The following is a 22,106-nucleotide window of genomic DNA, read 5'->3' on the forward strand; positions in this document are numbered from 1 at the left end:
TCCATTATCAAAATGACAGGAACTTGGGAAGTTTAGATTTTTTGTAAGCCACTGTCTAGATTTGAAGACCTAAAGATTCTGAGCGGGAAGTCTGAGTACACCCTCCCAAAGGGAGGTAGGCTGTGGCAGGAGGCTCACTCACGGTGCCATTCCTTCCTGCAGTTTTGGAATGAGTGTGTTTCATTGAGCACTATGCTTGGTCACAGGTTTTTGTCTTTGAATAGAACGCCGAAGCTTGAATAGAACTGAAAGTTACTAAGACACCAGATCTTAGGAGTAAACTCTCAGAAGGAGTTCTGTCCCATGAAGCCCTGCTGGCTAGAACTTTCTACTGCTCTTCTTAGCTAGTGTCACAGTGGTAGCTAGATGTCCTCCTCGTGATCAGGAGTCACGAGGAATACAGTGCCTGCTGCTGAGAAGGGCACAGACTGCTGAGATGTCAAAGGAGAAACGTAGACGTTACTTTTGATCAGGAGGAAGTGAACTGAAGAAATAAAGCCCTGGATGTGATGGTAGCCCAGCTGTTGGAACAGCTGCCTAGAGAAGAAGCCAGTGCTCTTCTGTTCACAGTATTGCCGCCGAGAACAGGTTGTTTAGTCAGGGTGTAGTGAGCAGCTTTTAACAGCTCAGTATTAAGCTTTTTTCTACTTCATTCTTCTAGTGTGTGTGTGTGTGTGTGTGTGTGTGTGTGTGTGTGTGTGTGTGTTTGGCACGGGGCCTGCCCTTACGAGTGGTTTGTAAACCCCCTGAGACTCCATTGGAGAAAACTAGTTTTTCATTTGCCAGTTGTTATCAATTAGAGATAACTTCTGGGTTAGGGATGGGGGCTTGTGTCCACTTCTCTCGGTCCTGGGACCCATCTGGCGCAGACTCATGCAGGACGTGTGCATGCTACCACAGTGTCTGAGTTCTATGTACATCAGCCCTGATGCGTTTAGAAGGCCTTGCTTCCATCCCCATCTCCTCCTGCTTTTACAGTTCTGCCGCCTCTTCTGTAAGGTTCCCTGAGCTCTGAGGCGAGGGAATCGACCTTCTGTTTACAGCTGAGTATACATCATTTGGATGTGGCTCTCTGTATTTGTTCCCATTTACTGCAGGAGGAAGCCTCTGTTTACTCAGGGCATTTATTTATTTATATTTTTAATTTTTTTTTAATCTATGGGTCCTTTATGTACACATTATGGCTTCAGGTTTTGTGGTTTTATGGGATTCCTGTGTGTGTTTCTTGTGGTCATTGTTTGGCTCTTTTTCTGCTGTTTGTTTGTTTTGTCCTATTCCAATTTGTTTCTTCTTTTATTATTATTCTTTAAATGCCTGTTTGTTTTCTAATGAAAGTCAGAAAGAGTAAATTCGAATGGAAGGATCTCAGAGGAGTTGGGGGATGGGAGATCATAGTCAGAATATATTGTTTAAAAATAATAAAACAATAAAAGAAAAATAGAAAATAAATACCTTGTATATATCAAGAATATATAAGAAGTTATAATAAATATTTAAAAATTAAAATTAACAATATTTTATGGGCCTGTGAGATAGTCTAATAAGCAGAGATCCTTGCCACACAAGCCTGATGGCCTGAGTTCAGTCCTCAGAACCCACAGCAGGGAGCGAGAACCAACTCCTGAAGGTTGTTCTCTGACCCCCATACGTGTCCCATGGCGTCTGCGGCTTTACTGATGTTTGCGCGCGCGCGCGCGCACACACACACACATGACTGGGGGAGGGGTAGTCGTAACATTACAAAGTGTGGTATGAAGAAAATGACAGCTGTGTATTTGGGGACCTTTGTTGAAAATTGAGAGGTCACTAATGCTCATTCTGCGGCTCTCTTCTGCTTTTTAGCCAGTCCTGCAGGTGGCAGCCCAGTGAAACGAGACCTGAGATACATGTATAAGGAGAGGTTGGTTGCTCTTGGGAATGTTAGAAGTCATGAGTAGAGTTGGTGACATGGGATCAGTATACCTCAGAAACAAAGTGCGTGCTACTGTGCCAGGAATGGCTGACAGACCTGCATGAGCAGGGGAGTGTCTGCTGGGTTGCCTTGGCCACCTTGCCATGACTGTGCTGTGCCCACTGTCGACTTTACCAGGCTATGGGCAGTGTTTGTTCTGCTGCTCTTACTGCTTTGCTGCTTGGGTTCATTTATCTTTCCTCTGTTTAAGCTGGGATGTTTATCTTGTGGTCAAAGTGTAATCAAGTTTCTAAATTTAATATAGGACGTGTTAGTCCATTTATGAGCCTTGCTATACCTATATTGTTGAGAAATAATCAACAGTAGCAAGTTGATTGCTTCAAAATATTTAGTAAGCTTGATAGCAGTGAATTGAGTTGGGGCCATTAAATATAGAAGCTAGGTCAGATAGGACCCAATCAGAGCGTTGACTGTGTAAACAAAAACTATTACTCTGTGATTTTTTTTCATACACTTCTTATAAGAGGTTTAAGCTGCGGGGTGAGTGACTCTTGAGATTGATCAAATTCAAGCTGACTTGCATGCTCTTTAGAGGAACACACATGGCAAAGTCTTTCTCTGGCTAAGTCAATTTTCTGCTTTTGGAATCTATAGATACAATACTAATTACTATTCTGGAAGTGTTTCATCCCAGACAGAAGTTAACCCCATTGTCTAAATCTGCCTCTCTGTGGTGTAGACACTTGGCAGCTGGGACTGTGGGTTTCTTTCCCAGTGACACAGATACGCTGTCCTCGTTTGCTTTCTATTGCTGTGATTTTTTTTTTTTTTTAAATCATCTTGGGGAGGAGGAAGTTTATTTGACTTCGGGTTTATAGTCCATCATTTCAGCGCAGGAGCTGCAGGCAAGAACTGAAGCAGAAACCCTGGAGAACTGCTTTGTTCTGCCTGGCTTCCTTCACATGCCTTCTCAGCTACCTTTCTTAACCGTGGGCCTCCTCCCCAGGATAGCACCTCCCCACAGACAGCCGGGCCCACTCACGTCAATCACAGGCAGTTTTCCAATTGAAAATCACAGGCAGTTTTCCAATTGAAAATCCCCAGATGACCCTACCTGTATCAATTTGATAAAGATTAAAAAAAATTAAGAAACAGCCAGCACTCACACATCACATCTCTGCAGGGCATACAGCCCCCTGCTGTACCTCTACGTAAGCTCACTTTCCCTGTATTTTAAAATAAAGCTGTGAACAGCCTAGTGGAGTACAGCATAACGTTGGCCCAGGCATGCCAGTGCTAAGATACTAGTTTATGCCTAACTAGTATTACAAAGTTATATAGTCTACAAATCCATGGCGATACATTACATCTTAAATTGTAGTTGAAGCCCTTTCAATTTACAATGTTTTTCTTAAGTTTGTTGTAGGAAATAATTTAAAGTATTATAATTTTTCTTAAATCTCTTTAAGCATAGGGGTCATTTAATTGCTGAGCCCTTGAAAGTTTACTTTCCCAGCTAGCTTACAAGGGATGGCAATAGTTTGCAGGAGATTTGTGGAAGGGTCAGGGGGAGGAGTTAGTGGGAGCCTGGGGACTGAGTGCCAGGAGCTTGCCCTGCCCTGTGGGTATACCTCAGAGCTGAACAGCAGTCATAGTGTCAAGTTAGTTCATGTGGCCATTGCTTTGTTGGGAAAATCCTGCAAAATACATGTGATTTCATTCTGTCCTGTTTGCCTCAGTCCAGGATGGGTGTGGACACGAAAGCTTTTCAGTAGTACTGTGAAGGCTTAGGCGTCCGTAGCTATGGGTCCTGCCTTAGCTGATAAGGCATTTCACAGGCCACTGACTGTAGGCAGCAGTGTCCTTGGGAATTTGAGGCAGGGGATGCTGCAATAAGATCCTTGGATTAAGCCTCTGGCCAAGTCTTCTGGCAGCTTTTTTTTTGGGGGGGGGGGTGCTGTGTGACGTTCTGTGGACTTGAGATGGAGTTCTAGTTGTTTGCTGAGCAGTGTTGGGGAACACAGACATGCTTATGACAAAGGTCACTGCTAATGAAGCCACTGGTACTCAGAGCCCAATGCTGGCTCCTGTCAGCCTAAGGAGGCTAGTGATGATCCTGATGTGCCAGATGTGGTGAGCTCAGCTCTAGTGACATGCTTTCTCATATTGGCGAGTTTTGAAAATATGAGACCCTAAAGGCTTTCTTCACTGGTTTCTAGCTTCTATTTGGTAATTTAAGTGTGATTCTCATTGAGGCTTTGGTCTTTCTTGGTGAGATGTCATAGCTAGTTTTAGCTTTCTAAGATGCCTTGTGTAAGGGGATCTCTGCTACAGATATGTCACTAATGGTTGACAACACCTACATGCGGCCTGCCTCTCAATAAGGAGGACCTTAGACTGTCTCTGCAGCTTAGTGAACAGAAGTTACTGGGACTCTGCCGGGCCAAGCACTGGGAACACCAGTAAGGTACTGAGAAGAAGTGGGTAAACCTTAGTAGTAAGGCCAGAAGGCCATGATGGGGGCGAAATCAAGGCAATTTCCTAGGCTTTTCATATTTGTTCCATCCAAGCCCTGACCAGGCCTGACTCCGCCTGAGGGCCTGGCTGGGGCATAGCAAGGGTGAAATGGCTGAGGAGACATGGCAGCGTGTGTAAGAGGAGGGACAGGTGGGTCCCGTGTGACCCGTGCTGCTGGCTCCAGCTCGGAAGCTCCTGCTCACCTGCCCGCCCTCACCTCTTCCAGCCTCTGAAAACGACTTGCTGAACAAACGCCTCAAGCTTGACTACGAAGAAATCACTCCATGCCTTAAAGAAGTCACGGCAGTGTGGGAAAAGATGCTTAGCACTCCAGGACGATCCAAAATGAAGTTTGACATGGAGAAAGTGCACTCAGCTGTTGGGCAAGGTGAGCTTTACCAGTTGCTATGTGGCCAGCCTCGCCCTCTGTGATGACGAGAAGGGTGGAGTAAGGGTACTTGCAAGTCTGGTTTCTGTGGTAGGCTGGCCTCTTCATCTTTACTCACAGTTTTTCCAGATGTCTAATTGATTGATGTGGGTTCCATCACCTTTTGGGATCTTAGTTACATTAATTAAAATGCCAGGAAAACCAGGCACCAGTATGTTGATAGGAAAACTCCAGGCTTAGTTGCCTGTGAACTGAATGAGTGATGTGTTAAATAGGAAACTAAAAAGGAACGGTGTGTTTCTTGCTGGTTGGGTATCCCAGGGAAACAACAGAGTGCTCAGCTTGCCTTCCAGGCCCGTGGTCGGGGTTTGGACCTCAGGCCAGGTAAGCTTCTTGTGGTATAATCTTAAGCAAAGACCCACCTCTCTGGGAGAGCCCCACTTGGTTTTTACATTTTTCTAAAAAGCTGTTATTTGTGTGTGTTTGCACATGTGAGTGGCAGTGCCCACTGACGTCAGAGGTTTTGCATCCCTGGAGGCTGAGTTATGGGTAGTTGTCTTTACCTCATCCTGAAATCAAATGAGGTCCTCTCCAAGAGCAGTAAATGCTCTTAGCTGCTGAGCCTTACTTAGTACACATGGAAGACATGGGTGGTGATGCCTGCTGTGAAAGTAAGTGACCTGAGACCCCAGAGCACGGCACACGAGTCTGTGTCCTGGATGGCTTGGAAGGTGGGACATGTGGTTGCCTTTCACTGTGGTCTGTCAGTTGGGATTGCTTTGTCTGTGAAGAGGTGAGTGCAGAACTTGAGAAGAATCTGGAAACATTTCCAGCAGTTTGTCACGGTTCCTCGAATGCCATGTGAGGCTGTTTCCTCATTCTGCTTCTCTCATTCTGGGTTTTTGTTTTTATTGTTACTAGTTACTTGGGTTGACTCACTAAATAATAGGCTTGCCGTTTTCATGGATATACACCATGTTTACCCTGTCCTCAGCTGTCCTTCTCCCCTAGTGCCCTCCCTGTGGCCCCTGCATGTCTCTCATTTTGATTTGCTCTACCTCATTTTTACTATGTATTATAAAAACATCAGTCTGAGGCTGGCAACGTTACCAGGAGGGCAAGAGTGCTTGTTACACAAGCAAGCCTGTTAGCCAGAGTTTGACCCCATGCAACCCACATAAAGGAGGGAGAGAGAACATCTACACAGCTGTTCCCTCATTTCCACATACATGTCATGGGACACATCCACACATACATTGTACACACACACAAGTAATAAAAAATTAAACACATCAGGCTTTTATAGATGAGAAATTCTCAAAGAATAAAAAACTACATTTTAGAGCTTAGTTTAGATGGATTTTGGTATTGATGTATAGCAGTAGTGATTTCTCTTACCGTGAGCCTCAGGAAACATTGGTGTGAGCTGGGAGCCTGCTGAGAGCCATTTGCTTTCAGTGCTGTTGAGGACAGCTCACTCTAGCTCTGAATGAGGGTTTCAGGTCTGTGTGGACATCACAGGGTTTTCCTGTAGCTTTGTTGTCCAGAGGAAGCAGCCTCCACGTGTAACTCATTGCTAAGGAGGTTACTAGAACTAAACATTGTCTCTATCATAGTCTTCTTACAAAAATAAAGATGAGTTGCACGTGATTTTAAGATGCACGCTTGCTCCTTGTCTGGTGCCAGCAATGACCATCTCACCCAGCTCCCACGGCTAGCTTCACCAAACCTCCAACGATCGCCAAGCGGCTGTGCCCTTTCTCTGGCCCACCTGAGTCACTGTGGATGGAAAACACCAGACAGCCTTCATATTTTAAAACCAGCCAGATAACACAACTGCTGGGCGAAGAATATCCTGCCTCATCCTCCTTAGCTTCCACCACCTGTGGAGTCCCTGAGACCTACATGTCTGTTGCTTCCTATCCTCTCTACAGCCTTGTCCAAATCCTTCTCCCTCTCTCTCTCTCCTCCTCTTCCTCCTGGGGCCCAGAAATCTCACCTTATCCTTCGCCCAGAGATTAGCTTCTACCGTCTTTATTGACCAGTTAAAATGGGGAGAAGGTTCTCATGGGATCACCCGAGTAAGTGATCCACTCCTTTTTGGGGCAGCTCCTCTTGAGGAAGCAGAATTACTACCATCAAAATACAAACAGCACCAGGGCCATCCACAACAACGATTATTTTTTTAAGTATATGGTTTTCTTGCCTACATGTATGTCCGTATACTATGTGCATGTTTGGTGCCCAAAAAAGATCAGAAGAGGGTGCCAGAGCCCCTGGCACTGGAGTTATAGACAGTTGTGAGCCACGATGTGGCTCGTGCCTTTAGCCACTGAGCTGTCAGTCCAGCTCTTTTAGCCATTATTAAAAATATTTTACTATGTTGGGAGATACCTCAGTGGATAAAGCACTTTTTGTACAAAGTGTGAGCACTGGAGTTCACATTCTCAGAATCGTGTAAAACCTAAACACGTGTGGTAACTACCCATAAGTCCAGCACCCAGGAGGCAGAGCCAGGGGATTCCCTCCGAAGACTAACCCAACCGCCAGGTTCAATGAGACCCTGACTCAAAATAAAGTGGAGTGCTATTGAGGAAGACACTTGTTGTCAGCTTTGGGCCATTAGATGCACATGCCTGAGCATCTATACCACCAACCCCCCCCCCACACACACACACACATTTAAACCGTAAATAAACAAACGCTTTTACTGAGCTTTGACAGGGTGGCTTTTAGTATTCATGGGTAGGTATTGCTGGTTTTGACCTTCCCTTCCTATGGATTAAGGAGACTTGAGTGACAGCCGGGCCCACAGCTTGCAGGAGTTGTCACCATCATGCCAAACTGCCTCTGATTGACACGTGATCTGTACAGGTAACAGTTGCCAGTGTGACCCTGCGTTGGTATCTTCACTTCTCTATATTTCTGCCTCCTGGCTGGCAGCAGGAGAAAGCCTGGCCCAACTTACTGTTGCTGCAGTGTTGTACAGCTCTGGTGGGTTTTACACCCATTGTGGTTGCTGCAGTATGACCTTTACGTGGGGGGGCTTGCGGGTAGCTGTTTTGAAAACACAGAAGGCAGAGATGAACACACCCATCTTTCCCTTTTCACAGTAAACTAGGCAGTGTTCTGTAGTGGCCCCTCAGAAGCAATTGCTTGCTCTCTGGCAGCTGACCAGAGGCCTGGCATCTGGGCATGTGGTTCCTGTTCCGAGTGGTGAGGGAGATGATAAGCTCCAGATTTCTGGACCCTGGGGACTGGGGTTCGGCAGGGATGATCTCAAATTCCTTTTGACCTCTCTGATTTGGTCATTCCCTGAAGGAATGAATGCATGCAAACACCAGAGGCTCTGTCATCCATTTTCAATACCTGAAGACTTAGAAACTTCAAACAAATGGCCACTGGTCACCTATGTCTCAGAGTTTTTTAATGATCCTGAACATGATTTCGACTCTTCGAGCAGAGGCTAAGTCACCTCAGAGACCATGAGAGAGAACAGTCCCTGTGTGGGTGATGAGTCCTTTCCCCCTAGTAGGGATGTAGAAATTGTTCCAAGTTGCCATGAGAAGGGAGTAGCAGGTTAAGGAGTCAGCTTGGGAAGAGAAAGAGTTCTGTGGAGGATTAAGTCACTCAAAGTTTGATGTGCATCAAATGATTTCTTGAAAGAAGACAAAGGCTTTGCAGACCCCACTGTCGCTTTTCGCTGCTTGCTGCAGCCATGGTCAACCCCACTGTGTGTGTTCTTCAACATCATGGCCGATGACGAGCCCTTGGACCGCATCTCCTTCGAGCTGTTTGCAGTCAAAGCTCCAAAGACAGCAGAAAACTTCCATGCTCTGAGCACGAAAGGAGAGAAGGGATTGGCTATAAGGGTTCCTCCTTTCACAGAATTATTCCAGGATTCATGTGCCAGGGTGGTGACTTTACACGCCATAATGGCACTGGCGGCAAGTCCATCTACAGGGAGAAATTTGAGGATGAGAACTTCATCCTGAAGCACACAGGTCCTGGCATCTTGTCCATGGCAAATGCTGGACCAATACAAATGGTTCCCAGTTTTTTATCTATACTGCCAAGACTGAATGGCTGGATGGCAAGCATGTGGTCTTTGGGAAGGGGAAAGAAGGCATGAACATTGTGGAAGCCATGGAGCGCTCTGGGTCCAGGAATGGCAAGACCAACAAGAAGATTGCCATTTCCGACTGTGAACAACTCTAATTTCTTTTGAATTGGTGGCATTTTACCCACCAAACCATCCCTTCTGTAGCTCAGGAGAGCTCCCCCACCCCATCTGCTCACAGTGTCCTGTCATCTCTGCTCTCTCTGAGGTTCTTTGGGTTTTCCTCATTCCCCTTCAAGTCTAGCTGGATTGCAGAGTTAGGTTTATAATTACGAAAAAAACTAAATAAGAAAAAACAGAAAGAAAGAAAACAAGGTGCCATATCCTAGAAGCAAGTAGCTAGTTTTCTCGGATGTTGTGAAGTGACCACATAAACAATCAGCAGGATGTGTCAGATGCAAACTCCACTTACCTGTGAGTTACTGTGCTATGTTTAGTAGCTGAAACCAAAACAAAGTGACCCAGCCATGTGACCATTCCATGCATATTCCAGGGAAACAACACAGTAGGCATTTCCATTGTTGATTGTACTACAGTACTCATGTCTCACTCACAAGTTGGTACTTTCTCACGTAGAGAAACTCCCACAATGCATTTGCAGATGTAGAAGTTATAGGTACATGAATGTGCCTCCTGGGTTATTTGGCACAGACCCATGTACCAGATCTTGTCCTGGTAAAATAAGCAATGGGTCTCCTCCTCTTTCTCTTCTTCCTCCTCTCCCTCCTCCTTCCCCTTCCTTTCCGAAGCGTTCTGTGTTGGAACTGCATGTCCACTCTGGTTGTGGGTGGGTTTTTGCTTTTTGTCTTTATACCCTTTGCATTGCTAGAGTTTTTTCTTTTACAGCAGTAAGCATGTATCACTTTTCACATTAGTGAGAATGAACCGTTGTTCACATATGAACCGGGTGAGTGTCTCTCGAGCAGCCAGAACTCCCTGCCTGCTGGCCTCTGTGACCAGGCTTCCTCAGGAAATAGGAGGAGGCAAACCAACCTGAGCGTGGGGGATGGGGTGGGGTGGTGGTTTAGGACAACCTAAGCGAAAGCGCTGCGTCTGACTGCAGGACTTGTTGCTTCAAACCCCAGGCTCAGCTAATCCTGCAATATGAGAATATCTGGTATTGTTGGGTAACATGGCCAGTGTTCTCTTCCTCCCCCAAGTAATTCTGACAAGATAATGGGAATGATTTAGTAATAAGAGGAAATTGGACATCTTGGGAAGAATTTCCAGTTTGACAGAAAGTATTTGGTGAAAAAGCCCCTCTATAAATCACTCAACATGCTGGCTGTGTTCTAGTTCACTGTTTGCTTTCAGTCAGGGTCTACAGTGTTACAGATTTGTTCTTCTCTACCTACCCCCATCCCTCTTTCTCTGTATGTGTATGCACACACACACACACACACACACCTAAGACAGATCTGAGCAGGCATGGTGTCTTAGTCAGGGTTTCTATTCCTGCACAAACATCATGACCAAGAAGCAAGTTGGGGAGGAAAGGGTTTATTCAGCTTACACTTCCATGCTGCTGTTCATCACCAAAGGAAGTCAGGACTGGAACTCAAACAGGTCAGGGAGCAGGAGCTGATGCAGAGGCCATGGAGGGATGTTCTTTACTGGCTTGCCTCCTCTGGCTTGCTCAGCCTACTCTCTTATAGAACCCAAGACTACCAGTTCAGGGATGGTCCCACCCACAAGGGGCCTTTCCCCCTTGATCACTAATTAAGGAAATGCCTTACAGTTGGATCTCATGGAGGCATTTCCTCAACTGAAGCTCCTTTCTCTGTGATAACTCCAGCTGTGTCAAGTTGACACAAAAATAGCCAGTACAATTGACCCCTTGTCAACTTGACACACAAACACATCACTAGTAAGCCTCAACCTTTACATTCTTATTCATCCCCAAGATCTAAATAACTTTAAAAGTCCCACAGTCTTTACATATTCTTAAAATTTCAATCTCTTTAAAATATCCGTCTCTTTTAAAATCCAAAGTCTTTTTACAATTAAAAGTCTCTTAACTGTGGGCTCCACCAAAACAGTTTCTTCCTTCAAGAGGGAAACTATCAGGGCACAGTCACAATCAAAGCAAAAATCAATCTTCAACCGTCCAAAGTCTGGGATCCAACTCACGATCTTCTGGGCTCCTCCAAGGGCTTGGGTCACTTCTCCAGCCATGCCCTTTGTAGCACACATGTCGTCCTCTGGGCTCCAGATGCCTGTACTCCACTGCTGCTGCTGCTCTTGGTGGTCATCTCGTGGTACTGGCATCTCCAAAACACTGCGTGACCCCTTCAGTCCTGGGCCTTCAATTACAACTGGGGCTGCACCTTCACCAATGGCCTTCCATGGCCTCTCACAGTGCCGAGCCTGAACTGCTGTGTGACCCCTTCATGCCTTCAAAACCAGTACCACCTGGGTGACCCTTACACATTACCAAGTCCCACTGCAGAAGGAGTACAAACTTGCCTATCTCTGGAACACAACCTCTTTGTGCTTTCAGAAAACACTTCCCAGAAGATGTCACCTCAACGATGCTGGTCTCTTCTTAATCACCGCTAATTTCTTAGCTCCAGCTAACCAGCATCAATAGTCCCAGTAATGCAAAGTTTTTGCTTTAGTAGTTCTGGTATCTTGTTAATCACAGCTGATTCTTCAGCCCCAGCTAACCAGAACTACAAAAACTTCACAATAAAAACAGCAATGGCCCTGAAGAGAGTCTTTAATTTTCCCTCTGAAATTTCACAAACCAGGCCTCCATCTTCTACACTGTTCTCAGCATTATCTTCCAAGCTCCTACACAACATCTGACAGAGCTCTTAACAACGAATGGATCTTCAAGCCCAAAGTTCCAAAGTCCTTCCACAGTCCTCCCCAAAACATGGTCAGGTTGTCACAGGAATACCCCACTCTGCTGGTACCAATTTGTCTTAGTCAGGGTTTCTATTCCTGCACAAACATCATGACCAAGAAGCAAGTTGGGGAGGAAAGGGTTTATTCAGCTTACACTTCCATGCTGCTGTTCATCACCAAAGGAAGTCAGGACTGGAACTCAAACAGGTCAGGGAGCAGGAGCTGATGCAGAGGCCATGGAGGGATGTTCTTTACTGGCTTGCCTCCTCTGGCTTGCTCAGCCTACTCTCTTATAGAACCCAAGACTACCAGTTCAGGGATGGTCCCACCCACAAGGGGCCTTTCCCCCTTGATCACTAATTAAGGAAATGCCTTACAGTTGGATCTCATGGAGGCATTTCCTCAACTGAAGCTCCTTTCTCTGTGATAACTCCAGCTGTGTCAAGTTGACACAAAAATAGCCAGTACACATGGTAAGGAAGGAGAGAAGGAGTCGAAGTGATGTAAGAAAGCAGCCATTAGGGTATGCTAGTTTCTGGTTGCTACCACAGCAAATAACTACAGATTTGGTGACTAAAACAACACAAGTTGGCCAGCATGGTCATTCGGTGTGTATACATTTGCATGTAGGAGTGATGAACTGAATTCAAGCTCTGCATTCCACAAGAAGGAGAGAACCAATTCCTGAGAAGTGTCTTCTGACTGCCACACAAAGTTTTTGTTTAAATAAAAAAAAAAAAAAAGAAAGAAAAAAGAAAAAAAGAAAAGACCTGCACAGGTTCAAGTTACACAAAATTTCATATTGCAAAGGGGAAGTGGACATGAAGCCCCACCTCTAACCAAGATGTTAGTTGCAATTGATAACTGCTGGCACAGGAGAAAACACTTTTCTCCAATGATGTATCAGTCAAGTTCCAGGGCAGGCCCATGCTCAGAAGCAGGTGACTAACCAAAAATAGACTCCATGGGTTTGGAGAGCTTTTTGTTTGCTATGGCTTGTTATTTCTTAGCTGCTGCTGCTTTTCTTCTTTTTTTTTCTTGCTTTATTTTGGCAGGTGTGTGTGTGTGTGTGTGTGTGTGTGTGTGTGTATGTGTATCTTTTTACTTTAAGAGAGGGAGATGAAGTTAGCAGAGTTGGGGGTTCTGAGAGGAGTTGGAGGGAAAGAATATGATCAAAGTGGATTGTATGAAACATTTGTAAAAACTAGGAAGAAAAGCGTGACAGTAATCCGTGTGTGCTGCACACATGCCCAGAATGATCAAATAGAAAGTTAACCTTGAGAGTTACGAAACACATGCACACGTTTTTTCTTTGTCTTTTTTTTCTTTCTTTCTTTCTCACTTTCTTTCCTTTTTCTTTTTTTCTTGAGATAGGTTTCTCTGTATAGCCCTGGCTGTCCTGGTACTCACTCTGTAGACCAGGCTGGCCTCGAACTCAGAAATCCACCTGCCTTTACCTCCCAGAGGCTGGGATTAAAGGCGTGCGCCACCACTGCCCAGCTATCTTTTTTTTTTCTTTGACAGTTGTGAAGTCTCAAGTCAGGATGTCAGGCCCACTGTACCTGGGCCCAGCTTCTGCTGGCTGTAGCTGACTACACTTGTGTAACTTCTTGCCTCAAAGCTGTCTTCCTCAGCTTCCATGGACACACTGACTCCTCTTCTCAACTCCCCCTCTGGGTGCTGCTGTCAGGAACATTTGTCTTAAGATACAAAGTCCAGGTTCTAGTCACGATGATGGCATCCTCAGTCCTGACTTTAGCCACATTTGCAGAAACAAGGCCAATTTTAGAGGTTCCAGGGGTGAGGAGATGGACGTAGCCTTTAGAAGCCCACTCTTCATTCCCTGCTCAGAGCTGTCAAGTTAATGCTGAGGTAAACGGTTAGGGAAAGTGTGGAATGCAATTGCTTAGCACAGGGCCGTTCCTTACAGTTCTTCCAAGCTGATCTACAGGGTGGAGAAAAACCACTCACTGTCCAAGGTACCCTGACCCACTCAAGATACCTTCCTTCTGGTTAGTTCTCTTCCCTTTTCCTTCATCTTTAAGGGTTGCTTGCATGACGGAGGCTTTGAGCTCCTGATTGCTGAGATGCAGAGGGCCAGCTCTTTCCCCTGAGCTCTACCTCACTTTGCTTCTCTTCCTGCTCTGAGACATGTGCATCTTCCTCTCATTGCCTCGGAGCATTGTTGGTTGGCTTCAGGTAGGCTTGGGTTAGGTCAGGATTCCTGCCATAACTCAAGAATCCTGTAATGGGGTTGGCATAGTCCATGAAGTGCTTGCCTTGCAAGTGTGAGGGCCTCCGTTTGGTTCCCAGAACTCAAAGGAAACCTGGGAGCCATAGTGCCTGCTGTAGCCCCAGTGCTCGGGATGCGGGAGGCAGAGGAAGGTACAACCCTGGGGCTGACTGGGGAATGCAGCCTGGTGAGTGACCATGTCTGTCTAACTAAAGTGAGTGAGTGATGGCGTTCCTGAGGTTGTCTTCCGGCCTCCATGTCCTCCACGTGTACCCATACCCACATGCCCCTGCATGTCTGTACACACAAAGAATTTGCAGTCATGAAAAAGGACACAACTCTTTTTTTTTTTTTTTAAATCAATGAGCTGAGTTCTGTGTATAAAGCCTGGTTTAATATTTTCCACTCACTCTGTTAAAGGTGTGCCACGTCATCACCGGGGTGAGATCTGGAAATTTCTAGCTGAGCAGTTCCACCTTAAACACCCATTTCCTAGTAAACAGCAGCCAAAGGATGTGCCCTACAAAGAGCTCCTGAAGAAGCTGACCTCGCAGCAGCATGCCATTCTCATCGACCTCGGTGAGTCTGCCCCGCCCCCGGAGCCAGAGTGTAGAGAGACCATCCAGGTCATTTAGTGATCACAGATGCCCTCTGAGAGCATCCGCGGGCTTGTTCTGGCTTGTTTCGGCATGTTGTAGGTGTGGGGAGGCCTTGAGTGGTCATCAAGTCTGTTCATTGACACAGAACTCTGGTTCAGCTCAGTAATTCATATTTTCCAAGGGATGCTTTACAGTGCACTGAAGGAGCAACCTGGGAGACACATTGGCTTGGCTTGGCTACAGGAGACACACACGAGCTTGGTTTGCTTTTAGAAGCATTCTCTGGGCTGTGGTGTACAAACAGAACTTGTCAGAATAATTGTAGAAAACTGTGTGTTGGCAGTTTCATCTTGGAAAGTGGGCAGTGCCTTGGTTCTGGAATAGCTTTTAAAACGCAGAAAGGAAGCAGTGTATTGGATTTGCAGTTGCCATGGGAAAGACCTCGCTGACTTAGAATGTAATTATGTGGAACAAGAGACCCTCTGACTGTTGGTGGCTGAGCAGGGATGGAGCCCTGCCTTCCTGCTTGCTCACAAGGCCCGTCTCTGCTGTGGGGAGCTAGCTCCGTGGCCTTCCCGAAGGCCAGTTCTGGATGCTGAGGATGTCGTCCCCCTCCCCAGGACATGCGCCTGTCTCTGCTCAGTGCACTGCACTGCCCATTCTGTGGGTCTTTCCCCGTGCTACAGCTGCAGTAGAGATGGTGAGCTGGGTCAGGCCGGAGTCAGAGCCACACACAGTAGTAACTTCATGCTTGGAAAAGTCTCTCAGGCTACTCTGCAGTGCTGGCTTTGAATGTCATCCTCAGAACTGTCCTGACTGTAGCTTCTCCGCCCACAGGCCAAGCCCACCCTTCCTAACCCACACTCTTTCTCCCTGGTACTTAACTACTGGGGTGATTATTATTATTGCTGTTATTGTTTAATGCTAACACTTAACTTTACCTTGAGTTGAATGTTGTATGAAATTTACTCAATCCATTTCTTTTCATTTTCACAACAGTACACATAGACAAGTGCAGAGAGGTTACATAACTTGTTCATGATCTCATAACTAATTTGCATGAGAACCGTGCTCATCCACTCCTAACCCTACCTCTGCTCAGCAGGATGGTGCCCTCCATGGGCTGCACTTGGGCTGTATTAGAGTGTACTCTCAACTCCAAGGACAGTGCCCGACACATAGTAGGTACTCAATGTATCTTTGCCATGTTGATGGCGAGGCACTGCGCTCTCACACACCTTCCACAGCTTCTCCTAAGACAGGAGGAAACCGAGGCACTGAGCAGTCAAATAGCATGGCCATCAGTGCAGAGGTGCCGGGACCTATCCACCATCATTCTGACAGCCTAAGACTTCCAAGCCCTACAGGCTCCATGGTGCTAAGAGATGCCAGTACTGGGCAGGTGAAGTGGGAGGCTGACTGGCATGGCCAATCGATCTCCAGCCAAAGCCCATCTGGCCTGGTGACCCTGTGGAGGATATTTGTACATTGGCAGCAGCTGAATTTGTTAGTGTGGTAACAGAACAGTGGCATCGGGTTCCTGTTCTGTGAGGTGAACTGAAAACTGACCTGGGGGTAGGGGTGTGGAAAGGAGTGACAGGGCTCTCTCCTGCCTTCTCCACTACCCCATGGCACAGGAGGAGGAGAGGAAACACAAGAAATTTCGCACCCTGTTCTGCATTTTCTTCCTTTGGCTTCTTGTCTGCATTCCCCTTACTCTTCCTGGACACGGTCAGCCCTCTGCCTCTGACTGCTTGGATCTCATCCCTTTTCTGCAGAAAGAGAATGAAGTCCAGATTGGCCACACTCCCCCGCCCCTGCCTCCAGCCCTCTCCCTAGGAAGCACTGTTTGTCTGAGCCCCAGCTCACTGGCCTTTCCCCTAGAAAACAGTGCCTGATTCACATCCTCTCTGCCCCTGTTCAGCCCCACCCTCTCCCTTCTGCTTCCAAGGCCAGCTGCACCCAGCCCCCACTCACTGTTGACCCTTCTCTTTCCTCACCTCTGGCCCAGTGCTGGCCTGGCCTCCACTTTGGATGACCTCCAGCATCCTCCCAGGGGCCTGAAGAGCCTCTATTTGCAGCAATCTATGTCGAGACTTACCTCCACCAGGGTCCTAGGGTTTATCCAGGGATCCTGCCAGCATCATTTTGTCCCTATGTGAACCAGACATCCTGGTTGCTGACCTAGACCCAGTGGTGAAGTCTGGGCAGCCTTCTGCAGGACTCCTGTTCTTCTGTGAGTCAAATAAGGCCTAGCATGATAGGCCTCCAGCTCTGGCCATGACATGTGTCACCATCTTTTGTTTAGTCCACACTGTGTATCTTGTCTGTTGTGTATATTCCGTCTGTACTGTAGCAGTCTGGGCCCAGTAGAGGTGTGTGGTGTAGAGTGATGGCACAGTCCATGCCTTTCAGTGTAGCTTTCCTACAGTGTGTGGCTGGAGGAAGAACACCACAGGGGAGAAGGACTTTAGCTTTTCAGTGGTTTGCTTTCTGTCTCTTGGTTTATGAGACTGGCCTTTTACTTAAACAGCTTTTTGTAAGATTTGTTTCTTCAAAGAATAAAAACAGTAGACTTTATCGTTTGGTCATATTCTCTAGTTTACAAAATGTGATTTCAGCTGTGGCCTGGCTTCATCTTTACCCAGCCTATTGTGGACTGTGTGGCCCAAGGACTGGAGGAAGTACTTTGGCAGCTCTGTGTAGAGCTCCTTAGCCTCACTGCCTGTCCTGCTGGCTCTGTTTCCTGCTTTCTTACATCTTGCCCTCTGCCTTTCCCTTAGCACAGACTGCAGCCAGCCAGGAGAAAGCTGCTGCCAGGCTCAGCAGGTGCCATGGGGCTTTCTCTGTCTCCAGCTCAATGGACTGCTCTGACCTTCTGATGACTATAGCCTTTCTCCCCTCTGCTCTGTAGGTCTCCATCCTGAGTGGATAGCATGGGCTGCCAAAGTCCTGCCTTCTGTTTGGGGCTCCTGCTCACTTTCTGACACTGTTACTGGAAGGTACTGGGGATCCCAGCCATTCTCCTGGTCCCCATCCTAGCTGGCCAGCAATCATCTGCCTCTACCTGGTGACTCTGTGTAGCCTCCCCTGGGATGGGAGGTCTAATAGGAAGAACACAGTCCAGTCCAGACACAGGAATCCCATTAAGTCATAGCAAAAGCTGAAACTGCTTCTATCAGCTCCTTACAGTCTCATTGTGATTGTGATTGTTACCATGTGTAAAGCTGTGGCACTCTGTAGACTCTTTGAAGATCCCTTGGGTCTCTCAGTAATAGCTTTACTGTTCTTTTCCTGAGTCAGGATCTCACTGTCCAAGCCTAAAATCATCCTGCCTCAGCCCAGTATAGGTGTACTACCATTTCTAATGTCAGAAATACTATTGGTTTTTTTATTTGTTTGTTTTGGTTTAGTTTTCTTTATTTAATGTATATCTGGGTGTACACCTGCATACCAGAAGAGGGCATCAGATCCCGTTACAGATGGTTGTAAGCCATCATGTGGGTGCTGGGAATTGAACTCAGGCCCTTGGGAAGGGCAGCCAGTGTTCTTAACCACTGAGCCATCTCTCCAGCCCAGAAATACTGTTGTTGATGAGCTTCTTAGAGACCACAGTGAAACCCAGATGGGTCAGTTACTAGCAGAGCGCATGTCCAGGAGAGTCACTTAGATAATGGCTTAGAGACCACAGTGAAACCCAGATGGGTCAGTTACTAGCAGAGCGCATGTCCAGGAGAGTCACTTAGATAATGGATCCAGGTTAGGTGTTATCATGAATTTTCTTTCCACCAAATATATGTTTTAGCCAGAGACCTCAAACCTGAGAAAGAAAGAAGTCTGCCCTCCTCTCTTTTAGAATTAATACGAGATGTGTAGGTCTTTATTGCTAACTGTAAAACAGGTAAAAAAAACCTTTATGGCAAAAGACAGAAGCATGCCTAGAACTTGTCATGCATGCACAGTAGCCTGTCTGTCCAGTTGGAGACTAAACTCTGTTCTGTGGAAGTCACAGTTCCAGAGTCTAATAAATTCCTGTACCAACAACTGCACAAGTTATCCCAGAGTGTGCACCTTTGATATTCTCAAGATCTCAGTATGAAGCCGCTTTTGTTTGGTCATTCTAAATACACCCTGGGTGGCGCTTAGTGTCAGTTGTCAACTTGACACAATCTGTAATCACTGGGAGACCAGCCGGCCTCTAGGCATGCCTATGGGAAATTATCTTTATTATGACTAACCAATGTGGGAAGACCCATCTATCTACACTGTGAACAAGAACATTCTCTGGGCTGGAGACCCTAAACTGTGTGAAATGCAGGTGGTGAGCTAGACACTAGCATGCATGAACTCACTAGTACACGTGCACACACTACCATGCACTCACTCAGTAGCACGGATTCATTCACTGCTCTTCTGACTTTGGACGTAACATGGCCAGCTGCTTCCAGCCCTGCTGCCTGACTCCCTCCCATGATGGAGTACACCTCAGCTGTGAAGTAACGTAAGCCCTTTCTCTCAGGTTGCTTTTGTCCGAGGACTTTATCACAGCAACATCAGGAGACACTAAGTTGCCTGTAACCTTGCAGGGATAGAGCATGAGTGCTGAGATGGATGAAGCAGAGTGTACTTTCATTCCTTCACAGATACTAAAGTCTTCCTGCACCCGCTCGCCATCAGTCAGTGGTCCGTCAGCCCAGAGACTGGTTAGCAGCCATCTCCAGCACCTCGAAAGATGTCTAGTGTTTAGTAGTCAGTGTCAAGACTCCCACAATATTCAGGCTTAAGCTGCCGCACTGAAATCCTGTGAAAACCTGTAGCAGGTTGTCACAGATGCTCACATGCCGAGCCCCGAGAGCAGGTCCCAGCAGCCACTGCTTACTCTGGGGCGCTTAGACAGAGCTCAGACAGTGTCACTGGCTGCAATTGCAATGGGTCATCTTGAGCAGCTAGACATGTTGTCACTTTAGGAGGCACAGTTTAGTGGAAGGGCACACAGCCCAAAGGAGGACATCTGGTGCCTAGCTCTGTCACTTTCCACCTCATGCCTTTGAGACAGGGTCTCTCTCTGAAGCTGGTGACCAGCAAGCCCCAGTGACCGTTCTGTCTCCATCCACCCACAGTGCTGGAGTTACAGGCATGCATGTGACCATGCCCAGCTTTCTATGTGGATTCTGGGGGTTCAAACTCAGTTGTCTGTGCTTTTGTATAGCAAATGCTCTTACCCTCTGAGCCATCTCCCCAGTCTACAGGAGTTTCTTTGTGCCCTTTTGACAGTTTCCATTTAACAATCTCTTTCGGTGTATGAAAGTGGCCTCTCCTTAACAGAGACTGAAAGGGCCTGCAGTTCTCTACCTCATGGTGAATTATAAAGTGTAGTTTATGAAGGAAGTCCCCTTTTTCCAATGGATTTGCCAAGGATTCATCAGTTTCTGCTTACCATTCTCTGACAAGGGTCTTTCAGATCCAGTGCTATATATACCTAGTGGCTATTCTGCCAGGCTTGTCGCAGGAGAGACTTAGCCCTGGACTTTCCTTTTATTCTTCCTGAAGTTTGGACCAACAGAGCAAACAGCTGGCAGTGTTTTGTCTATAGTCACCCAGCTTTGAGTGAGCAGTGAGGTACACCGAGCTGACATTGTCCTTGGAGAGACATCACACAAGGCTCAGGCCCTGCTTCAGCAGGGTCTTCCATGAGGTCTTCTGAGGAATGTTCTCCCTCCCTCCTGGTGCTGGCGTCACACCATCTGACCACCTTCTGATCATGGCGGGAGGGCTGCCACACTCTGGCTTCATGAGAGTGGGTTGTCCAGGAAATGTTCTTAATCCAACTGGTCTGTTCTCTCCCCAGTAGCCTGCCTTGCTCTCCTTTGTGGATTTGCAGCCAGGAAAGTGTATAAGCTGTGTGGGCCTAGAGCAAGTGTTTCACAACTGGGAGGTCGGGACCCCTTTCTCTTTTGAGATCAAATAGCCCAAAGAGCTTCGGCTTATATGGAAAATGTTATATTAATTATTTACTACATTAGAAACTAAAACTGACAAAGTTAAAAATAAGTTTTTATTTTAAAATGACTATACTAAACTCACTATATAAACATACAATGAAAAACAACCGTTTTCCAAAAGAAAACCAGTGATGACTGTGACATTATGTTGTAGTTTTTAAATATCTTTCCTAGCTTATTTAATAAATCATCTGGATTATCATATTATCTTTATCTAGTTGTTGGAGTTATATTCTTTGAAATAAACAAAGAAAAGGCTGACTTTATAGACATCTGTAGTTATAAAAAGAAAGGTTTTGAGGCTGGAGAGATGGCTCAGCGGTTAAGAGGACAGGCTGTTCTTCCAGAGGACCTAGGTTCAATTCCCAGCGTCTAACATGGCAGCTCAGAGCTATTTATAACTCCAGTTTCAGGTGATCCAACACCCTCATACACACATATGTGCAGGCAAAACACTAGTGTACGTGAAGAGAGAGAGAGAGAGAGAGAGAGAGAGAGAGACCGACCCATGAACCTGTGAACCCTGAACAAGCTTCTCGGAGCCCAGGATCCCCTGGCCACAGCAGGAGCACAGGAGTGGTAGGTAGCACAGAGCTAGAAGAACACATAGTGGGAAGGCAAGAACTCCCAGCTTGCCTCCAAGCCTGGCAACCTGAGTTTGGTGCCAGAACCTATAAGGATGAGAGAGAACTGACTCTTCCAGGTTGTTCTGCCTAGCACGGGTGAGATGTGCATACCCTTGACTCACCCAATAAATAAGTAGATGATTCTTTTTTAGAAAGGGAAGAGAACTGTCCATGCGGGGAGGACTGTTCCACGTGTGAGGGGCCTGGTGAGGGAATGGGAACGGAGAGAAAAGGGTGCCACCTGTTCTTCCTCTCTTAAGAAAGCAGTTCTCTTAGCCTATTCAATACAGGAGCCGGAAGTGGCTGTTGAGTCCTCAAAATGTGATGAGCCTAAATTTAGGTGTGCTGTCACTCAGAAGAACCCACTGGAATTCAATGGCATGGAAAGAGAAGGCAAAATGCCTTGATGTTTTTGTGTTGGTTACATGTTAGGATGATAATATTGGGTCTGTTGGGTTAAACATCTTATTAAAATGAATTCCACATGTAACTTTAAAATTATTGTGTGTGCACATGATGTGGGCATGTGCGTATGTGTGCCATGTGCATGTGTGGAGGACAGCTTGGCTGAGTCGGTTGTCTCTGTCCACCAGTGCATAGGCTTCAGGGATTGACCTCTGGTTACCAGGCTTATACAGGTGCCCTTACCCATTGAGCCATCTCGTTGGCCCCACTGTAACACCGGACCTGTGTAGATTCCCTTTAGCTCTTGCATCATGGCCTCATGTAGCTGTTAACTGAGAGCTGAACAAAGATACCTTGCCTCTTCTGCTCACGTGGACATATACAATGCTATATGTAGCCACACATGGTCAGAGACTCCAGGAGTCTTCACTCAGCCCTGCATCTAGCCTAGAGG

At 46.6% G+C, this 22,106-nt stretch overlaps 1 protein-coding gene and 1 pseudogene across 3 annotated transcripts in view; both read left to right on the top strand.

Annotated features, from left to right (window-relative positions):
- Window positions 1-22,106, top strand: part of Tbc1d1 (TBC1 domain family member 1) — a 207,428-nt gene that overhangs the window by 163,784 nt on the left and 21,538 nt on the right. For all 3 annotated transcript variants that reach the window (XM_085836706.1, XM_085836708.1, XM_085836709.1), the window contains 2 exons: window positions 4,656-4,817; window positions 14,441-14,599. In XM_085836706.1, the coding sequence (XP_085692832.1) occupies window positions 4,656-4,817; window positions 14,441-14,599 (321 nt within the window). The remainder of the gene's footprint in view (window positions 1-4,655; window positions 4,818-14,440; window positions 14,600-22,106) is intronic.
- Window positions 8,198-9,182, top strand: LOC110294135 (peptidyl-prolyl cis-trans isomerase A pseudogene; annotated as a pseudogene).

This window comes from Mus caroli, unplaced genomic scaffold (genome assembly GCF_978045245.1).
Source record: "Mus caroli unplaced genomic scaffold, Mus_caroli_1 scaffold_4, whole genome shotgun sequence".
In the NCBI taxonomy this organism is placed as follows: Eukaryota; Metazoa; Chordata; class Mammalia; order Rodentia; family Muridae; genus Mus; species Mus caroli.